The sequence below is a fragment of the Zingiber officinale genome, chromosome 6A (genome assembly GCF_018446385.1).
Source record: "Zingiber officinale cultivar Zhangliang chromosome 6A, Zo_v1.1, whole genome shotgun sequence".
Taxonomy (NCBI): Eukaryota; Viridiplantae; Streptophyta; class Magnoliopsida; order Zingiberales; family Zingiberaceae; genus Zingiber; species Zingiber officinale.
In genome coordinates this window covers 137,790,170-137,813,697 of record NC_055997.1, presented here as the reverse complement: position 1 = coordinate 137,813,697, position 23,528 = coordinate 137,790,170, and the positions used below count along the sequence as shown (strand labels likewise).

The following is a 23,528-nucleotide window of genomic DNA, read 5'->3' as shown; positions in this document are numbered from 1 at the left end:
CAGTGTGTAAGTCTTAACTTGACATTCTGTTTGATTTTCAACTTCATTCATGTAATAAATAAAGTAATCTAATGCTTCAGATTTATGAGAAATCAAATACACATGATCGAAACAAAAGAAATTATCAATAAATGTAATGAAATAGGAAGCTCCATGTCTAGCCTTCACATTCATTGAACCACAAATATCTGAATGAATTAACTGCAATGATGATTCAACTCTAATAGTCTTACCAAATAGTTTCCTAGTTACTTTTCCAGTAAGACAATGCTCACATATAGACAAGTGAATCTTAGCCTGAGTGGCCAGTAGACCCTTTCTAGCCAACCGATTCATAAGTTTTTGTCCTATGTGTCCTAATCTAGCATTTCAAATCTTATCAGTTATACTTGCATCACTAGTTAAAGAAATGTTAGAAAAAATAACCTTCAATTGCATAATTGACATTTGGCTCTACATCAAGAACCATAAAATCATTTATTAAAAAATCATATCCGATTAACACAAAGTCAATCTTAAGTTCAACATATCGACTGTAAAAATTAATACAATACCCTAAATCAAGAAGACACGTAACAAAAATAAGATTCCGTCGAATTTTAGGAGCACACAAGATATCATGTAGAAACAAAACACTACCACTATGAAGGTTGGGTTTGCAAGTGCCGACTCCTTTGACTTTAACTTTTGCATTGTTTCTTACATAGATAATTTGTTGCCAGCTGATGCATGATGATACTCTACAAATGTAACTCGCTCTCGAGCTACATGGTTGGTTGCTCCAAAATCTATAATCGACAAAGGATAAGAATCAGCTAACAACACTAAATTAGCAACAAAATGCTCAGGAAAAGAAGATATATTTGGATTTACCTTTTTCGGCTCAGTACACTCTCGAGCGAAGTGACCCTTCTTGCCATAGTTAAAGCAAGTCAACTTGTTTTTAGGCTTCTTTCCAATCTTCTTTCCTATATTCTTGATTGGGCCCTATCCTACAGTAACAACTTCTTTCTTCTTTCCCTTCCCTTTCTTGAACTATTTTTTTTCATGGATCCAGATGATCCAATAGAATCGATAGCCACATAGGTTAGTCCAGAAATTCTTGTGGATTCAACTCTCTCTGTCTCCAATTCTACATGGCATGAGATGTCAGTGAAAGTCTTGATACTCTCATTGTGAGTTAGGGTCTACTTCATGATCTCCCAAGAATCTGGAAGGGAACGAATAACTGCTTGAACCTGTTATTCATCGGTCAAATCATGAGCAGTAGTTTCAAGCTCCCGAATAATGTTCAACATCTCCCTGAGGTGTTAAACCATTGATACATTCGGATGCTTCTTGTAGTTGTCAAACTTGATCATTAGCTGTCGAAGGTTGCTCAGACTTACTCGACTGTATTTCTCTTTAAAGGTTCCCCAGACTGCATAAGCCGAAAGATATGACTCATACTCAAAAGCTAGGTCATCTATCATTAAACTAATCAATATGACCTTTGCAGTGGAGTCCTTTTTCTTCCATGCCTTATAGGCATCAAGATCTCATATGTGCTGTGTAGTAGGACCATCTGCAGGTTCTACCATAACCTGATTTATAGCCTCCAGAATTTTGTGTTCCTCAAGTACATACTGTATCTTAAGGTGCCAAATCTTATAGTTATCCCCATTAAGTTTTTCACCCTTGTTGAGTTCAGCTATAATATTTTTTGTTGCCATAATCTATCATAAATAAACACATTATTTAGTACTCAATGTAATTTATATGCATGTAATTTATGATTGACTAAATATTAATTTGAGTTGGTTTATAAAATGAAGTGATAACTATGTTTTCACTCATCATTCGTATGATCAATTAAATTAATATTGATTAATTTTATTACACACATCCCAATAAATGAACTAATCATTTATTATATCATGATTTTTTTTAATTAAATGAACTAATCATTTAATAAAATGAACTAATCATTTATCATGCATCATGTAGAGTAAACAACATAAATGAATAAATATATCATTAATATAAAAAGATGTTGCATATCGCTAACACATAACAAACTAACATGAATGAAATAGACTAATATTATTCATACATAATGACAATAACAAGAATATAACACTAATAAACTAGATAGGCTACCACTACTCCCACTAGGATAGACACTAGTGCAGTAGCCAATATTATCCATTTCAGCCTCGACTCATTTGGGGCAATTATAGGTGGGACAACTTTAGGATTCTCTATCGGATCCTCTTCTGGATCTTCCTCAATCATTTCTCGATCCTCTTCGAGCTCTTCAGGATCCTCTTCAGCCATGTAGTGAAGTAGTTCCTCACATAATTCTGAATATGCGACACATCATTCAAAACACCCCCCCCATATATAGTCTGCTATGACCTTAAGATACTCTGGCAATGAACTCATCAAAGCCCAGATTCTATAACTATCCAGGATTGGAAACTCTTCTCGTTCAAGTTTCCAAGATAGGTCATCCATTCGTCCAACGTGTCTGTCGACTCCATAAATAGAATTTTACTCTATCTCCTGAATTTCCTCCCTGAGTTGATTTCGCCGCACTTCGCGATGAGTCAATGTGGTAATCGTCCGTGCCATCTGAAAATTTAAAATTAAATAAGTCAGTATAAAACTAACTAATCAGTACAAAACCGGCTTAATTCAATTTATACATGCATATAACCAAGATAATAAATTAAGGAAAATAAATCTTCTCTATTTTTAGGACTCTAAGTCCACTGACTCATTAGACCGGTCGATCGGGAATCCAGATCCTAAGTTTGATCCATTGTTCTCAATTAGAACGGATTTAATTGGATAAAAATTTTCTGTACCTATATTTTGTTATTGTTTGATCTAAGCTCATTTCAGTCAATTTCAAACTTATTGATCAAACTCAGGTCTATTTGATCAAACTAATGTCCATTAGATTAGATCTAACTCATTAAAATAAATCTAATCCAATTGATCAAATTAGATCCAATAGAATAAATCTAATCATTTGATCATATATGATCTAAGCCCAATTAAATCAGCCCAAATAATTTCCGATTTGGATTAAACTGATTTAATTTAAATCAATTAATGGTTTAATCTAAATAGGATATAATTGGACCAAACTAATAGGTAATTTTGTTCGTTCTATATATATATATATATATATATATATATATATATATATATATATATATATATATATATATATATATATATATATATATATATATTATTTTTTTATTTTCTAAAATCAAACTTTTCCTAAATCACTGTGTTTCGTTATTTCAGTGTAGCATGTCCCTTTTTTTCACCGCTTTCTTCGCCGCACGCCTCATGCCGCATGCCTCTGCCTCCACTCAACCGTGCCCGAGTCGCCGGCCACAAAGGCCACTTCGTAGGCCACTGACGCATCGTCGGCCTCTGACGCATCGCGCCCCGGACACTGATGCATCGTCGACCATAACACATGCTCTAGTACCATTGTTGTGATTCTAAATGTGTGTATTAATATATACCTTTCACGTGATGCTTTCTGGGTACTCCATGTATAGCTCCAGTATCCACTCATGAAGCCACCACCTCCGTTGACTACTTATTAACCCAAAGCTTTCTCTCATTTCATTCCACTATGCAAGCAACGCTACAATAGATAATGGAGATCACAATAGCTGTTATATTCCGCCCTCCTCTATATAATATGGCTTCAGGTTCCGCTCCCTATCTTGCTATGGAGTAAGGAGGAGGACTTAGATAAGCCACAATGGTCCGCAGTTCTGATCTTTCTTCTGTTCTAGTCATCGTCCTGCTCTGCCTCTTTGCAGGTAGCTTCGCCACAGCCGGAAAAAAATCCTCCGCCGAATTCGTGCGCGACTCCTGCAAGGTCACGTCGTACGTGGAGGTGTGCGAACAGAGTCTCTCGTCCTACGCGCCGGTGGCCCACCGGAGCAAACGCCAGCTGGCCCGGCTCGCACTCACCCTCACAGCTGACAGCGCCAGCTCCGCCTCCGCCTACGTCAGCCGGGTTGCAGCGGCCAAAGGAGGCAAGAAGAGCCTCCGGTCGTCGACGCAGGAGGCAGGCGCGATTCGGGACTGCATCCAGATCATGCGCGACGGAGTGAACCGACTGCGGCGGTCGATCCGCGAGATGAACCGGATGGGTCGACTGGGTAGTAGCCGGTTCGAGCAGCACCTGTGCAACGTGAAGGCCTGGGTCAGCGCCGCGCTCACTGACGAGAACATGTGTCTCGACGAGCTATCTCAGTTCGCCGGACCGGCGGTAAGGGAGTCAATCAGGAAGAAGGTGGTGGAGTTAGCCCAACTCACAAGCAATGCCCTGGCCCTCGTCGACCAACTCGACCCGTAGGGAGAGTCTGAAAGATCACTTCATAGAAATCAAGAGTAGAGAGGTCATGGTTTGACTTGTCTGTGCATTGTACGTATAAGTACGTGGGCATGTAGCTACGTTGTTTGCATTTACGACTTCATGAGGGGAGCTGCAAAGTATGGCATGACTGTGATTGATGTGTTTAGTTATGAATCAATTAAGGAAAAAGGTGAGAGCATAATTAGTAGTGTATGAAGTTTTGCTGTGTAATCACGGTATACTAATTCTTAACAATATTACCCTACAGAGAGTACGCTGGTTTTAAAATCTATTTAAAAGTGTTTCATCCAAACAGAGAAAATAAGGCTATATACAAATATTCAAATGAGCATGGGGCAATCACATGTTCATCTCTAACTCTACACCTATGCCTTGAAACCCCCACCAAGGCGATCGAGACCTTCATCAGTCATCACCGCACTCATCCAAGCTGTCCCTTTAACATTGAGAGTCCTATAGTAATCCCACTTGGTTAAGAAGCTTCTAATTTAAGCGAGTTGAAATAGTCCCTCTTGATTTAACCCACTTTAGCCAAACTAGGATCAATTCAAGCATATACAAACTAAATCAAATCTCATCACCAATGGCAGAGCCTGGACCCGGGCTACAAGTGTCCTCCAAAGGGATCTCTAGACTAAAGACCCTCTTTTTTAACTTGGAAATTAAAAATCAATATATACAATCAATAAGTAAAACTAATACTACTTTGACTGACCCCTGGCTACAACCCGGGTAACCTTAAGTCTAATTCTACCATTGCCCACTCTCGTAAGTGGCCATATTCGACTAGATTATTTTGGTGAGTTTAATAAAAATATGTAAATTAAATTTTAGTTGAGTTTCCTATGTATGCAACAACTAAGCAAGGATTTAGCTTAATGCACATGAAGTTCATGTTGAATCTTTATTCATAATTTATTGGAGGAATAGTTATTACTTATCTATCAATATGCTTTGAGCTGATTATTTTAAGTTATCGGCCTGGCTAAGTAGGATAATCATCAACTTTATTTGAGCTCTTTCAGGATGTCGCTAGTGGTTGCACGAGCCGAGTGGGAATTTGTTAAGTCAGGAAACTATTGGTGTAGTTAGCACCGATAGTCAAACTCAGATTTTGATAAATGATAAATGGTTTAAAATCAGATATTGTGTATTCTAATCGAATTACCAAGCGTGCAGGACTAAAAGACTTGATAAGACCTGATACTAGGCTGAAGTCCAGTTAGGTCTGGTGGACCTGATAACTGGCAGGAAGGTCAAATAGGTTGATATTTAATAGGAAATCCAGTTGAGTTTGCGGGACTAGACAATTGGCTGAAGTCAAGATGGATATCTGGCAGGAAAATCTAGTGGGTTAATGAGATTAGAGTCAAGTAAGTCGGAAAATGGCAAGTTAAGTAACTGGAGGAGAGATCTAGTTAAAATGCGTTCCTCGTTGAGGGATCAGTTGGCGTCAATCCGACCTAGGGTTTCAGTGAAATCCAAAGTTGGGACTAGATAATCTCGAGACTATCTAAATATTTTAATACTTATATTTCATATTATGTCTATTCTGCTAACTTTGTAATGTAGGAAATCAAAGTTGGAGTTAGGCCATTCCAAGCGTCCGGAATGGATCGAGGCACCCGGACGTCCGAGCGACCAGATAGGATACAAGTGCCCGGAATGACCCGAATCCAGCTTCACTAGCAAATGAGTTAGTAGACACTGGTTGGCAAGACTACGTAAGCTTCCAAGCACCCAAGGGCGATTCAGGAGCCCGGAAAGTGATAAAGGCGACTTAGATAAGTTTCACCGAGGTGCAGTCACGTGAGCAGTCCAGGCACCCAAAGTTAGATAACTTAGCGTCGAAGTAGGATCGAATAGGCCTTAGTGGAGCCATTGGAGTGATCTAGGTGCATGGAAAGTGATGTCGTACAGGATAACGATTATGTTGCGAGCTGACGAGAAGAGAAAAATCAAGAAGATAAGAAGTGGAACCTCCAAGAAGAAAACTTTTTATTAAAACTAGAGGGTTGATCCCTCAACATCTAAACATGACTCTTATATAAACCACAACCTAAGACTCAAATAAGGAAAGAAATTACAATTAACAAATCTTAATTCTAATATTATAAAAAAAGAAAATAGATTGTTACCCAAAATAGAAAATAATAAACATAACGATCTTAACTCAAATCAAAATGTGGATCAAGACAATTTCTCTCTAAAAGAACTAGAAATATGAAAATTACCTTAAATATCCAAAAAATAAAAATTACCAAAAATAGTAAAAATACCCTAAAAAGGGTTTAAATAATGGAATTTGAGGCTAAAAATTTGACAATTACGGTTTCACCCATAATAAATGTAGGTTTTCAAATTCTGCATGTGTGATAATAGATAGAGCCTGATTCTGAGTTCCGAGTCAAAAGTTATGCCCGTTTGAAGTTCGAAGACTCATATTGGGCTTCAATATGGGTTGGGTCTGCGCATCATTCTCCTCGGTTTGAAATGAACTCGCCCTTGAGTTTAGATTAATTTCATTAGCAACCATCGAATAAAGAGTTACTTCACATTAAAGACATCAAAAGTGTTTAGATGACTAAGAATGTACAACTTGTAGGCATTATCGTTAATCTTCTATAGTATTTCGTATGGTATGATTTTTTTATCCTTTAGGTTAGTATATTTTTCGACAGGGAAATGATCATGAGTCAATACAGTCCAGATAAAATCTTCAATTTGAAAAAGTATCTATCGGCAATGACGATCAACCCGAGCATTATACTTAGTATTGCTTTCCATAATTACCGATTTCACTTGCTCATGAATACCTCAAAGATGCTCTGTCATCTCATCTTCTTTAGGACTAATTCGCCCTACAAGTGGAATAAGGGCTAAGTCTAGAACTCCTGATGGATTCCAGTCATAGACAATCTCAAAAGGACTTAATCCCATGGTCCTATTTTTTGATCTGTTGTAGATAAACTTTGTTTGAGGTAATGTTAAGTCCCACTACTTTGGTTTAATTCCTATAACGCATCTTAGAAGATTGCCTAGACTCTGATTCACTACCTAGATTTGTCTATCTATTTGAGGATGATAAGTACTACTAAAGTTTAACTGTATTTCCAATTTCCCCAATAAGCTCTTCTATAAGTGACTGATGAATTTGGTATCTCGATTTGAAGTCATGGACTGAGGAACGCCATGTAATCGCATGATCGCCTTGAAGTAAAGATGGGCAATCCGAGCAGCATCCATAGTCTTCTACAAGCTACGAAATGCACCATCTTTGAGAATCTTTCAACGACAACAAGGACAGAGTCTGAGCTTGGTTGGGTGTGGAGTGATCCGATCCCAATATGAAATTTATGCTGACATCGAGCCAAGGAGCTTTAGGAATGAATAGGGGAGTGTATAAGTCTGTATTGGTTAGAACCCCCCTTAGACCGCTAACATACAGAACATAGATCAACAAAGTGTTGGACCCCGTGGGTATTTTGATGTGATCAACCAACTTAGTTAGGTCCTACTTTGTTATTTGATCTCTGTGTCTAAGTGTGCAGGAACTTAGGAGCACAGGAAGTCGAGCAGAAGACACAGCTAGCAAGAAGGACGACACGGGAAGGGAGCCGACGGGCTCGGTGCGTCCGAAGGGCGAGAGAGCTGTGGAAAAGTACACCAGTGGGCGAGAACAACGTGCACGACGTTTGAGGGATGTAATGCCAGGACGAAAGCCTGCTCGAGGAGAAAGTCAAAAATTGGGTTTGGATGAGCCCTATTTCGGTTGGCCGAAATCACCCAAACGCATGGAGCTTCGGAAGTCAAAGCAAAGGAGAAAGTGAGTTGGAAGTAAAGCCCAAGGCACCTTCATTGATCAATGGAGGCGCCTTCACCTTGGAGGTGCCCTCATTGCTCAATGGAGGCACCTCAGACAGGTCAAAGGTGACCGTTTGCGCAATGGATAAAGTTTTATCCATCCACTCGTTGGAGGTGCCTTGGACCTCTATTGGAGGTACCTTGGACCTTCGAGATAAGATTTCCAGGAGCTATAAAATGACCCATGGAGCTAGGAAATAGGTATCAATTAAGCAATCAACTCTGTATTCATTTCTAGCAATAGTTCTGAGCTTATAGTGTGTAAAAAGCTTCTTCGCCTTCAGAGAAGGAGATCTTTCAGAGCTTTTTCTACTGCCTTGGATTAACAACTTTCTTGGTTGTAACCAAGTAAATTGTGGAGTCTTTTTCTTTATTTCTGTTAGTTTACTTTATTACTATTGCACTGTTTGAGTTGAAAGAATCAAGGAGGGTATACTTTTATTTTGCAGGCAATTCACCCCCTCTTGCCAGCCTCGCTGAGCCAACAAGTGGTATCAGAGCTTGACCGCCTCAGAAGGACTAACCGCTAACTGAACAAAAAGATCAAGACGATGGCCGGAGCGAACATTCATCCCCCGAAGTTCGACGGAGACTTCGCTACAGGGAAGCGAAAAATGAAGGTATTTTTCAAGATCGAATTCGATATCCTTTTAATAATGAAATATGGATATACAACGCCAAAAGACAAAGAAGAATACAACTGGATGAAGAAGGAGTAGGCCGATTTCGTGGCCAACGGAAAGACAGAATTTCACCTGCTCAGTGTTCTGCCGCCCCAGGAGGTAAGTCGGATCGGAAGCTACGACTCCGCCAAAGACCTCTGGGATAAATTCTTGGAGCTCCACGAAGGCACCTCAGAAGCAAAGCTAGCGAGGCGTGACATCCTCTGGACTCAACTAACGAATCTCCGGATGAACACCGGCGAGAAGGTAATGCAACTCCAAGCGAGAATCAAGGAGCTGATAATGCAATTGACAAATCTCGATGAATCGGTAACAAATCGAGATTCCATCCGGTATGCGCTCAACACCTTCCCAAGAACTCCAGAGTGGGCGTCCTTAGTAGATGCTTACTACATCTCTAAGAACCTTGAGGTAAGTAGTTTAGAAAATTTATTCTCTACATTTGAACTTCACGAGTCTCGAATCGCAGAGCCTAAACAAACGGAGAAGACGAACCTCAATGTTACCCTATAAGTCGAAAAGGACGATCCCGATTCTGAAGCGTTGATCGACGAAACTGAAGCGACTCTTTTAGTAAGAAAATTAAATAAATTTATTAAAACTAGAAAATTTAGATCGCAGTCAAAAAAACATCAACGAAGTAAAAGAACGGTTCGATGCTATAACTACAATGAGGAAGGGCACATCAAGGATGACTACCCCAAATTAAAGAAAAAGGACAAGTCTCAGAGACCAACATCCACTAAACGCAAGAGTCTGAAGGCCACTTGGGATGATTCTTTATCCTCCGAATCAGAAGTCGAAGCCTTCTCGGGTGTAGCACTGATGGCCAATCATCTTTTCGAAGAAATTAGCTCGGAGATGAGCATAGATGAAAGGGGAGGATCATCAGAAGAAAAAGAAAGCTGCGACGAAGTGGGAGCATCACCAAGTGATGTAAGTAAGGTACGTGATCTCACCTCTACTCAGTCTTTTGAATTTATCAAAGTGCTTACAAAAGATCTAGTGAAATTAGAAAAAGAAAATGTTGAATTAAAACTACAATTATCAAAAGCATGTTCACTAGAAATGTATGATATTTTAAAATTAGAAAATGAGAAACTAAAAATTGAAATTGAGAAATTAAAAAATAATCATGCATGCTTAATTAAATTTCCAAAATCAAAACTTAGAGTTTATGAAAAATTAAATTGGTATATTAGAAAGCATCAGGGACAACTTAGAAAAGTTCCTAGAAACTATGTACCTCCTAAGTTCTTAATTAATCCAGTAGGAAGGAACCTTTACTGGGTTCCAAAATCTTTTTTATACTAAATTTTTTCAAATAAAATTTTTTAAGAGCTTACAACGAGAAAATTAAACAATGAGTTTCTTTATGAGACTTTGTCTAAGGAAGTGGTTGTTGCTCCAATAACCAAGAAAGTCTAGTACCTCACCATGACCTGGAAGCTAAAATATTGAAATAAAATATTTAATTAACTTTATGGAAAAACATTAAAATTAGAATTAACTAATGCTTTAGAAAGTTTTTAAAACATTTTTTCTTAATTCATCAAAAATATTTTCTTGCATAAAATCTTTTTCGAAAATTCTCAAATAATATTTCTTATTGCCTAAGTTAAAATTTCTTCTGAAATTAGAACTAAATTAGAAATTTTTTCTCTTACCTAAGTTTTAACTTAGAAAATTCTTAAATTGTTTTTAACTTAGAAATTCTTTCAAAAGTCTCATAAATTTATTTTAAAAGACTTAGAATTTAGTTTGAACATGTTTTCTACCCTGTTTTTGTTGTGATCAAAGGGGGGAGAGATAGACACAAGTTAAGGGGGAGTTAGAAATATTTTCACATTCCGTTTGAATTTTTATTAAATGATATTCTTTTCAAAAATTGGTGTCAGATAGACCTAAATTTGATGTTGCAATTTATTTTAATTGTAAATTTATGCTCAAACTGGTAGTTTAATCATTCTTTAAATTATTAGTTGTTTATTTTACCCTAACTTGAACTTGGGTTGATGCACATCAAAAAGGGGGAGATTGTTAGACCCTGTGGGTATTTTGATATGATCAACTAAGTTAGTTAGGTTCTGCTTTGTTATTTGATCCCTGTGTCTAAGTGTGCAGGAACTTAGGAGCACAGGAAGTCAAGCGGAAGACGCAGCTAGCGAGAAGGACGACATGGGAAGGGAGTCGATGGGCTCGGTGCGTCCGAAGGACGAGAGAGCTGCAGAAGAGTACACTGGTGGGCGAGAAGAATGTGCACGACGTTCGAGGGATGTAAAGTCAGGACGAAAGCCTGCTCGAGGAGAAGGCCGGAAATTGGGTTCGGGTGAGCCCTATTTTAGTTGGTCGGAATCACCCAAACGCATGGAGCTTCGGAAGTCAAAGCAAAGGAGAAAGTGAGTTGGAAGTAAAGCCCGAGGCGCCTTCATTGATCAATGGAGGCGCCTTCACCTTGGAGGTGCCCTCATTGCTCAATGGAGGTGCCTTAGACAGGTCAAAGATGACCATTTGCACAATGGATAAAGTTTTATCCATCTATTCGTTGGAGGCGCCTTGGACCTCTATTGGAGGCGCCTTGGACCTTCAAGATAAGATTTCCAGGAGCTATAAAATGGCCCATGGAGTTAGGAAATAGGTATCAATCAAGCAATCAACTCTGTATTCATTTCTAGCAATAGTTCTGAGCTTCTAGTGTGTAAAAGACTTCTCTGCCTTCAGAGAAGGAGATCTTTCAGAGCTTTTTCTATTGCCTTAGATTAACAACCTTCTTAGTTGTAAGCAAGTAAATTACTGAGTCTTTTTCTTTATTTCTGTTAGTTTACTTTATTACTATTGCACTGTTTGAGTTGAAAGAATCGAGGAGGGTATACTTTTATTTTGCAGGCAATTCACCCCCTCTTGCCGGCCCCGCTGAACCAACACAAAGTGAGCGACATCGCCGGTTAACTTGGGCCAATAGAAATTAGCAAAGATGAGGGCCAACGTCTTATCACATCCAAAGTACCCCTCATTATGAAACTCACTTATAATTTGTTGCCTTAGAGAGCGGTTTGGAATGCACAACTATAACCTATGAAATAGATAACCATTATGCAAAATAAAATCATGTCTGTAACCATCATGTACTTCTAGGAATATCCTTCCGAATGATGGGTCAACTGTATATATATTTAGAAAAATCTTAAAGCCCACAACGCTAGTACTCATGGTGGTGAGCAATGAAGAACTCTGACTCAGGGCATATGTGACACGGTTCAGACTTCTAGCTTGGTGCCTTAGTGTAAGGTGAACTCTTACAAGTAAGCCACCCACTTGGCATGCCTCTTGCTTAGCTTGTGTTGACCATTGATATACTTTAATGCTTCATGATCAGTGAATAGGATGAATTCCTTCTATACTAGATAGTATCGCCAATGTTTCAAGGACTGCGTAATGACATAGAACTCCAAGTCACAAGTAGAATAATTTTTCTTGGACTCGGAGAGCTTCTCACTGAAGAAAGTAATTGGTCATCTAGATTGACTCAGAATACCCTCGATACCTATACTGGATGCATCACAATAGACCTCGAATAATCTATCAAAATCAAGAAGGGCCAAAATTGATGCTTTGGTCATCCTTTCTTTGACCAGTTAAAAGCTAGCCTCTACTTATTCGTACTACTTGAAATTCCTTCCCTTGAGACACTCGGTGATAGGAGCAATCAGAGTACTAAAATTTCTAATGAACCGATGGTAGAAAAAAACTAAGCCATGGAAGCTTCTGACATCGTGAAAGGTTCTCGGTTAAGGCCACCCTAAGACTACATCTATCTTTGTTTGATCTGCATGTACACCTTCAATAGACATAATAAAGCTGAGGAAAGTTACCGATGTAGCAAAGAAAGAGCACTTCTTCTTATTTACAAATAAGCACTCCGTTTTCAGTTTTTTAAAGATAACACGGAGATGATCGAAGTGTGATGCCCATATTGGACTGTAAATGAGGATGTCGTCAAAATATATCACCACAAACTTTCCAATAAAGGGTCGCACGATCTGATGCATAAACCTTATGAAGGTACTGGGTGCATTGGACAGTCTAAAAGGCATGATCATCCACTCATATAGCCCATGCTGCATCTTGAATACCGTCTTCCATTCATCACCAGACCTTATTCTAATATGGTGGTATCCACTTTTAAGGTCAATTTTTGAGAAGACCTTATAACCTGATGGCTTATCCAACATGTTATTCAAGCGGGGAATTGAAAATCTGTACTTCACTGTAATCTTGTTGATGGCTTTGCTATCGACACACATATGCTACGAGCCATCCTTCTTCGATACTGGTAGGGCAGAAATTGCACAGGGGCTCATGCTCTCTCAGATGTGCTCCTTTTCTAGCAACTCTATCACTTGATGCTACAATTCTTCTACTTCCTTAGGGCTAAGACGATAAGCTGGCCGATTAGGCAAACTCAAATATGGAACAAGGTCAATATGATGTTGAAAAATTTACATAAATAGTAGCCCAAAAGGAAGATCCTTCGGCATCAGCTCATCAAAATCCTCTAGCGGCTGTTGTACTTCGGTTGGTAACTCAACGTCCATGGTTGGAGTAATACTTTGCCATGGTAGCAAAGAATACACAACTCATTGCTCCACCTCATCTTGAAAACTGGATATAGAAAATAGATTAGTATTTTAGCTATCAGAATTGGAATAGTTCCTTCCCATCGTGGCGCCAACACAATTTTTTTTCCTTCGACGTTAAGGGTATAGGCATTCTTCCGCCCATCATGAACAACACTACGATTATATTGCCATGGTCGCCTTAACAATATATGACATACATCCATGACCAACACATCACACCAAGCACTATTAAAATATTTACCAATTGAAAAGGAAATGAGGTATCGTCGGTCTACTGTTACCTCACTTTCTTTATTCAGCCAAGATAACTTATAGGGTTTAGGATGACAGTTTATCTTCTGTTGTAATTTTTAGATAGCCTTTGCAGATATTACATTCTCAAAATTGTCGTTGTCAATTATTATCTTGCAGAGTTTATCTGCGATAATACAGGTAGTATGAAAAATATTGATTCTCAACTAATCATCCCTTAAATCGTCCTTGGGAGTCAGCAGACTCTTACAAACAACTAAAGTCTCATGACCATCACCAAAAATCACTTCGTCAAATGCTTCATACATCAGATCGCCAATTATTGTTATATCTTCTATCACTTCTTCCTCAATCAACAAATTTTTGCCCTTTGAATCAATAGAAAAGGGCTTCTTGCATTGGTGCACCATATGTCCTTGTTAACCACATTAATAACATCTGACAAGGGCCTTAGAATAAACCTGTGGTGACCATTGCGATGGTCATTTCGATGGCTGTTGCGGTGGCTGTTGCTATGAAGGACGAGAATTTTAAGACCAAGTTGGCTGATTGTTCTGGTCGCCTCTCTCTGCTGGTTTCCTATTTTGTTGCTTTTTAGTCACTAATGCACGCTGAAAGACCTTTGCCACCGTCGAGCGTGAATGAAGACTGAGGGCATCTTGTAAGGCCAAGCACAGACCCCCTAAGTATCATGCCATCTGCTTCTCTTATGTCTCGGATAGGTCATTGCAAGTCACCAGATGAAAAAACTCTTCTGTATATTCGTCGATTGATCTTGCACCCTGTTTTAATAGTGAAGTCGCTGGAACAGAGTTTGGGTGTAGGCGAAGGGAAGGAAGTGTTCCTTCATGTTTCCTTCATATCTTCCCAAATAGTTATTTGGGATTTACCTTTCTTGTCCCGAGAGTGCCGCATATGTTTACACCAGATTAATGCTAGCCCTTTGAGTCTGATGGCAATTAACTTCACTTTTATCTGATCTGGAACTCGCTTGTTGTCAAAGATCTGCTCTACTTTGTTGATCCAGTCAATGAAGTCCTTTGCTAGCAACAAACCATAGAATTCGAGCAGATCCCGAAATATGAAGTCTCCAGTAGGCTCCTCTCGTCCATGGTGTTCCTGAGGTGAGTCTCGCCGGTGATATGGGTTCTTGAAGGAATATTTAGATACTCGATCTGAAATCTCATGATATTGAGAGATCTCACGCCGCCATACAATAGGTTAAATTTGTAACTTATCTCCGTAAATCCTCAATCATTATTATATTCTGGATGCTATGATTATGGTGCTCAACTTCCTCTGTCGAAGCCTGCCTGTTGTTGTGACTGTGACTACAACTACAACAACCTGCCATTGGATCTGTTGATGACCTTCTCAGGCTTTGATGCCAACTGATGCCGGATAGGATAGCGATTATCCTGTGGACTGATTAGAAGAGGAAATTGAGGAGAAAATAAGAAGAGGAACCTCCAAGAAGGAAACTTTTTATTAAAACTAGAGGGTTGATCTCTCAACATCTAAACATGACTCTTATATAGACAATAACCTAAGACTCAAATAATGAAAGAAATTATAATTATCAAATCTTAATTCCAATCTTGTAAAGAAAGGAAATAGACTTTTACCTAAAAAGAAAAGTAATTAACTTAACGATCTTAACCCAAATATGTAGGATCGTAAAGCGCTAGAAGGGAGGGGGGGGGGGGGGGGGGGTAAAAAGCACTTGTGCCTAATTCGTTCATTTCGAAAAACTCAAAGTAACGCAGCAGAATAATGAAAAGAAACAAACCCTAACACAATTTCTTTTATTTGGTTCGGAGCCTGTGTCGACTCCTACTCCAAGGCTCGCACATGAGTGTGCTTTCGATGGACAATCACTATAAGCTCAAGAATCTTTACAAACAGGTAAATACAAATATTGAACTTAAAAGATTATACCGACAATATAAAGATGATGGAAATAGTCATCGATTGTCAGAACAGCAGGGCGTTGTTGAAGCGTTCGGAGCAGTGCACAGGAGCACAAGTTGTTCTATTTTTGGTTGTCTTCGAAGTGCTGACTGAGGCTCCTTTTATAGCCTCTTCAGATCTGATCCAGATCCTCGAAACTCAGGATCAGGTTTGACTCGAAGCGGATCAGTCGACCGATCCCCATGTTCGATCGATCGATCAGATGATCTCCTCCTCATCTGATTCGATCACCCTGGCTTCGATCAGGTCAACTCTTATCCTCGGTTCGGTTGACCGGTCCCCAGGTTCGATCGATTGATCCCTCGATCGAACCCGGTCTGTAATCTAGAAATATGATCCTGTTGTACTGGGGTTTGACCGACTGATATGGTCGTTCGATCGACCGATCAAGGATAAGTCTGACCCTGCAGAATTATTAGTTTCCTACAAAGAAGAGTTAGACAAATAACAAATAATATCAAACAAATAAGTTGACAGCCTTTGGACAGTCCGATTCTAACTTCGGATTTACTCCAGAAATCCTAGGTTGAACCGACACCTATTGTTCCCTTATCGAGGAACACGTCCTCACCTACTCCTCTCAAGAGAGATTACCTGTTGCCAAATCGATCCTCTAGACCGACTAGACTTTTTGCCTAGGGTTACCACCCCCTAAGACCTAGGATTACCACCCCTAGGGTTTTTCTCAGCCTAGGGTTACCACCCCCTAGGACCTAGGGTTACCACCCCTAGGATTTTTCACCTACCTAACCGCAACTAGGACTTTCCATCACCTAGGTTTACCGTCCCCTAGGACCTAGGGTTACCACCTCCATCTGTTTAGAATCCATTAGGACTTTTGCCTAAGATAACTTAGGACTTTCCTATAAGCTCAATGAATCTTGTTAGATAACAAGACAACTTAACTTTGGACCCTTTGACATAATCAAAACACAAGTTCGATTGTCGGATGCTTCCCACATCAATAATTTTTCCCTTTTTGATTATGGCAACACGATTCAACGTTAAGTAAAACATAAAAAAATAATAAATGAATTTAAGCATGAGCATAACTACAATGCTTTGAAAAAAACTTCCTTATGCTCCCCCTTTCATAAAAATTATGTTTAAATTCTTAACTTTCTTAATTTTGACTTTTCTCTCCCCCTTTGACATAAATAAAAAATAATACTAAGTAGAGAGAAGTTTGTTTTACATAGAAAAAATATTTATTATTTTAACTTTAAGTTCCCCCTGAAGGGTAGCACTTAAAAAACTTAGCACTTAAAAATATATTTAAGCATTTGAAAGTGAGTCATCCTTTTTAAAAAAACTTAGCTAAACTTAGCTTTTGAAAATAAGTGCTTTGAAATAGATTTAACTAATTTAGAAATGCTTTGAAAAAACCTAGTTTTTTTCAAAAAAAAACTTAGTTAATTTTTAGCTTTGAAAATACTTATTTTGTCAAATACTTAACTTTCAAAAGAAGTTGATAAGAATTAGCTTTATAAATGTTTTGAAAAAACCTTAGTTAAAAGTACTCAGCTTAAAAAGAATTTTAATTAAAGCTTAGTTTAAATTTTTTGATAAAAACTAAGTTAAGTACATAGCTTAAAAAGAATTTTGATTAAAACTTAGTTTAAATTTTTTGATAAAAACTAAGTTAAGTACATAGCTTAAAAATAATTTTGCTTGAACACTTAGTTTAAAAATAATTTTGCTTAAACACTTAGCTTAAAAATAATTTTGCTTAAATACTTAGCTTTTTTAAAAATAATTTTGCTTAAACACTTAGTTTTTAAAAATAATTTCGCTTAAACACTTAGCTTTTAAAAATACTTTTGTTTAAATACTTAGCTTTTAAAAATAATTTCTTCTAAAAATACTTAGCTAAGTAAATAATTTTTTTTGAAAAAAATACTTACATATACTTTATTAAATACCTAGTTTCTGTCTTTTTTTAAATAATAATTTATTTTTATTTTCAAAAATAGTAAAAAAAATGAACTTCCTCTTTTTGAATAGTTTAACTTTTGAAAAATAATGCTTTAACAAAATAAAAAATAATGTCTTAAACTTCTTTGCACTCCCCCTTAATTAACGTAAAAAAATATTTTAGAGTCCTAGATTCCAAGCATGAAAAAAAACATAAAAGTTATTATTTACTTTCCTGATTTTCCATCTCACCCATTCTAGGTTATCAAACATGTTCAACTTATGAGTGTGTGTGAGACGGAGTCAAGTTTATTTTAATTTTATCAATATTTTAAAAACATTGAAACTTAGAAAATTATAAGTTTGAATTTTTAATTTAAAATATAAGTTTAATTAGATTTAAACATTTGACAATAATTAAAATTTTGAAGATTTATTTTAAAAATAATTTAAGCTAAATTTGGATTTAAAAATTTATTAAGTTTGAATTTGAGGATTTTAAAAAAATATATTTAAGTTTCAGAATTAGGTTTAAATTTAAAAACATTAGGAGAATTAAATTTTAAACTTTAAAATTTTTTTGACAATATTTAAAAATAATTATGATTTGAATATAATTCTCTTTGATTAAGAATTAATTGAAATTAAATAATTATTAACATTTTGAAATTTGAAGATAATTTAATTATGGTTTGAAACTAATTAACATTTTAAAATTTGATAATAATTTAATTATGATTTGAAAATAATTTAATTATGATTTGAAAGTAATTAACATTTTGAAATTTATTGGAAATTGTAATTAAGATTAATTAAGATTTATAGATTTATTAATTAAGATTTATTAAATGATTAATTAAGATTTTATTGATTTGTTAATTAATTCTAAATTTTACCTAAGTTCATCTCACCCTTTTCTAAATTATCAATCAGGGATCCTTATAGGTTTTTGTAAGATGATTAATTTAATCTTCAATTTAAATTCTAATCTAAGGATTGATTTACAATTAAGTTAACTAAGGTTTTACAGTTAGTCAATTAAATATTTATTTCAATAATTGGCTTCTAGGCTGTGGCGAGGCACTAGGCCTTCTTGGGTATGGGATCATCCACTACTTCTAGACAAAATCTTTCAAAGAAATTGTATATTTAATTTCCTTTCTGAACTCCTTGGTCTAACTAGTCAAGTGTGAATCAAGCCTAGGTCTTTATTTATCCTAGTCTAAGCATGAATAATAAAAAGCAGTAAATTCTATTTTATGATAAAAATGGTCTTTTTATTGGCTCTCCCTAAATCATAGTCTCGATAAGGTCTATCAAGGTAATAAATATGATCCTTAGGGATCCAATATTGACCAAGTCCAACTTGATTAATCAAGTTCGACTTGGGGACCCATGCTTGGACTAAGTTTCTATTTGATCAATTTACTAATGATAAGCAGGACCTAAATCTTTGTTTGGCCTTGTATCGAAGTCCAGTTCGGTTGTATACGACCCTTTGTTTTCCAAGAATTAGGTCAAGGTTCTTGGAACCCAAAGTGAACCATTTTAATGAGTCCTTGAGTTCTTTGACTTGAGTTTTTAAATTGGAATTCTCCTCCTTAACTTGCTTAGTCAAAAAACTCGAGTTAGTCATTTCCTTAAGGGCTATTACCTCCTTTTGGAGTGACTTAACCTATAACAATCCAAATTTCCTCATTGCGAGTCCTAATAGTACTTAAAAATATTTAGAAATGATTTAGAAATATTCTAGAGATTTTTAGAAATTTTTAGAGTATTTTTATGCAATTTTCAGAGTTCGTTTGGTATTTTTACCAAAATGAAGAAGTTGCAAAAAAATAAAGAGGTTCAGCCGAGGTTCGAACCCGCGACCTCCGACCCAGTCCAAGACTTAAGCGAAGCATGATAGCCAAGTACCCAAGCAGGCCATGCTGATAAAATAGATAGCGAAATGTATTTAAGCAATAGTAGATAACAGAGTACTCTGGTTATAAAGGGAGATTAAGAGAGAACTTAGGGATAATTTTGGTCGTGACCTAAACCCTTCCTCTCCTTTGTCTCGTATGCGGTGGCGGTGCTCGGGTGGAAGACGAAGCCGAAGCTAGGGCTTCGTCTCCAGTGGTTGGTGAAGGGCAAATCCCGTGAGCTCTCCACAGAATAGAGACCTTCTCGTCGAGGGAATCCGTAGGCACGAAGGTGTTGGTTGCTACTCGGAAAATCTAGAGGTTCCACTGTACAAAAATTTTGTACAAAGGTCTGAACCTTTTCCTAGCTACCATGTGTTCTTTTAAATTAAATTTTGGATCGCCTGCGGAACTTAACACGTTTGATCCAAAACTTAATCTATTCGTTCTTTTAGGTTTTGACTTGGGTCTCCTGCGGAACTTAACACGTTCGACCCAAATCACCTTAAGTTATTAATTCCATTAAATATTAATTTCCATAATCGGTTCCCAGTACTGACGTGGCGAGGCACATGGCGTTCTTGGATATAGGAGCAACCACCACCGACTAGACAAAACCTTTTATAGAAAGCTAATATTTAATTTCCTAAAATAACTTTAGGTTAACCGAAAAGAACAATCAAATCACAAGGAAAAGAAAAAATAAAAGAACACAATATCGAAAAACATATTCGAAATTCTAGAATCATAAGCCTCTTGTATTTGGTATTTTTCCAAAAATAACTAGTATGATGCGGAAAGAAAAATTACTAGTTATACCTTTTAGAAAGACCTCTTGATCTTCTACCGTATTCCTCTTCTAACCTCGGACGTTGTGTGGGCAACGATCTTCCGAGATGAGAAACCACCAACCACCTTCTTCTCCTCCTAGCTAGGTTCGGCCACAAAGAAGCTTTACCAAGGATGAAGAACAAAACACCAACCAAGCTCCAAGAGATGCAAGCTTTCTCTCCTCCTTCTTCTTCTTCTCCAAGTAGTATCCGGCCTTCACAAGAGCTCCAAGCAATAGAGAGTTTCGGCCACCACAAAGAGGAAGAGGAGAAGAGATGATGGTCGGCCACAACACCAAGGAAAAGAGGGAGAGAAAATAATAGAGGTTGTGTCATGAAGACACCCTCACCCCTTCTTTTATATTCCTTGGCCTAGGCAAATTAGGAAATTTAATTACAATAAAATTTTCTCAATTTCCTTGACATGATTTAATTGAGAAAAATAAAATAAAATTTCCCCAATTGAAATCTTATGGCCGGCCACATCAATGAAAACAAATTGGACAAGTTTCAATCAACAATTAAAACTTCCTAATTTGTTTCCAGAAATTTTAAAAAATAAAATTTCTCTTCAAAATCTCTTCATAGTTGATAAAAAGGAAATTTCTATAATTTTAATTTTACAACATGTGAATAATTTTTAAAGAAAAAATAAAATATCTCACCAATCTACAAATAAGGAAAGAGATCTAATCTCTTTCTTTAATCTTTTGTAGATCTTTTACAAGAGAGATATTTTAATTTTAATTCTCTTTAATAAATTATATCTTCCACATAATAAAAATTAAAATTAAATTTCTTTTTTAATTTAATTTGGCCGGCCCCCACTAGCTTGGGTTCAAGCTAGGGTCGGCCACCCAATCTTATACCTAGGCCGGCCCTAGCTTGGTTCCCAAGCTAGCTTGGCTGACCCTCTATTGGTGGGTATAGAAGGTGGGTATAGGTGGGTATAGTACTCTATAAATAAGAGGCTACGATAGGGACCGAGAGGAGGAATTGGTTTTGGTCTCCCGATAAAATTAAGCATCCCGTGTTCGCCCCGAACGCATAACTTAATTTTATCAATAATAATTCATTCCACTAGAGAACTATTATTGAACTACCGCACCAATCCCAAATTACATTTTTGGGCTCCTTCTTATTATGAGTGTGTTAGTCTCCCTGTGTTTAAGATATCGAATGTCCACTAATTAAGTGAGTTACTGACAACTCATTTAATTAATATCTTAGTCCAAGAGTAGTACCACTCAACTTTATCGTCATGTCGGACTAAGTCCACCTGCAGGGTTTAACATGACAATCCTTATGAGCTCCTCTTGAGGACATTATCAACCTAGTATCTCTAGGACACAGTTTCCTTCTATAATCAACAACACACACTATAAGTGATATCATTTCCCAATTTATCGGGCTTATTGATTCATCGAACTAAATCTCACCCATTGATAAATTAAAGAAATAAATATCAAATATATGTGCTTGTTATTATATTAGGATTAAGAGCACACACTTCCATAATAACCGACGTCTTTGTTTCTTTATAAAGTCAGTATAAAAGAAACGACTTCAAATGGTCCTACTCAATACACTCTGAGTGTACTAGTGTAATTATACAGTCAAGATAAACTGATACCTAATTACACTACGACCTTCTAATGGTTTGTTCCTTTCCATTTTGGTCGCAAGCTACTGTTTATAATTTATAAGGTACTGATAACATTATCTTCTGCATGTGACACCACGTACTATGTTATCTACAATATAAATTAATTGAACAACTACAACTAAATGTAGACAATTTGACCAAATGTGATTCTTTATTCATAATGAATGTTTACAAAGCTTAGGCTTTCAGTATACACTCCAACAGAAGGAAAGGTTGGATTTTCAAGCTTCTTCGAAACCCTAGAAGTCTAATTCGGTTGTAAGCTCAAGATCAAGGGTAAGTGCTCTCACCTGCGGTAAGAGTAGTTCTGAGATTTGATTTCTCCTTTTATCTCCGTTGTAACATGCTTGAAGAATTGTGTTGCTATACAGAAAACTCTAGGATCTGTTGCTATAAGAATTGGGTTTGCTAAGGATTTTGTTCTCTTTCTTTGCTTTCGGAACACTGTGCAGAATTGAGATTTGCTAGAGGATTAAGAGTAGTTCTGAGAATTGATTTCCCTTTTGTATTTTCTGCGGTAGCATGCTCAACGATTTTCTTTACTCTATAAAAGCATAAGCTGTGAACAAGTTTTACATAGATTTTATTTTTTAAAAAAAAACATTCCAGCAAGCATAACTTGGTATTGTGCAATGAAAAGGGTAAAAGCAGCTCCTCTTGAAGTGTTATGTGGAATTCGGTTGTGCTGGGAAAGGGGCACGAGCAGCTCCCTTTGGGGTTTGCTGTGCAATCCGGATATTTTGCTGTTAGGCATTGAACATGAGATAGTACAGATTTTTGTTAAGCTAGTATGCAGATTTTTTTGTTAAGATTGTATGCAGATTTTGTTAAGCTTGTATGCAGATTTTTGTTAAGCTTGTATGCAGATTTTTGTTAAGCTTGTATGCAGATTTTTGTTAAGTTTAGTATACAGATTTTTGTTAAGCTTTGCATGCAGTTTTAGAATCTATTAAAGCATTACAGTTTTGTATGAGGCAGTCTTTTATTAGAAGTATTAACAAGTATAAGTATTTTACTTGAAAAGGCTAGTACCTGACTTCCGAGGTTGTCGTTAAACAAATCCAGGTGACCGTTTCCGAGGTCTCGACCCTGGTAAGACCAAGGTCTTTACCCTCGTAGGACTTGTGGTTTGTTATCCCAATTGCTATTAGGGAGCGCACAATGGTACTAAGTATGGGCCCAAGAGATTATTATTTTGAAGTATAAAAGTATAAATTTTAAATAAGTGAAATAAGCTTCACATAAGTTTAAAATTCAGCAAATTTAGTTTCTTTTATGCTAGCATGTTATTTAGAATTTTCTTGCTGTTACTTGCTATTAGATGAGCAGCTTTACATGTTTAGCATTTCAGTATGTTCACATGCATATTCGAGTTTTGTGAGTTAGATAGCGCTTACTAAGCATTTTG

General features: G+C 36.9%; 1 protein-coding gene across 1 annotated transcript; it reads left to right on the top strand.

The window, feature by feature from the left end:
* Positions 1–3,328: 3,328 nt before the first annotated feature.
* Positions 3,329–5,122, top strand: LOC121994469 (pectinesterase inhibitor 9-like). The gene has a single exon (XM_042548488.1). It carries the CDS (start codon positions 3,773–3,775, stop codon positions 4,373–4,375), a length of 603 nt encoding a protein of 200 aa, XP_042404422.1. The 5' UTR covers positions 3,329–3,772; the 3' UTR covers positions 4,376–5,122.
* The last annotated feature ends 18,406 nt before the right edge of the window (positions 5,123–23,528 follow it).

Bases quoted from the DNA above. Each gene is read 5' to 3' on its own strand.
- LOC121994469 (XM_042548488.1), top strand. From the start codon at position 3,773: ATGGTCCGCAGTTCTGATCTTTCTTCTGTTCTAGTCATCGTCCTGCTC.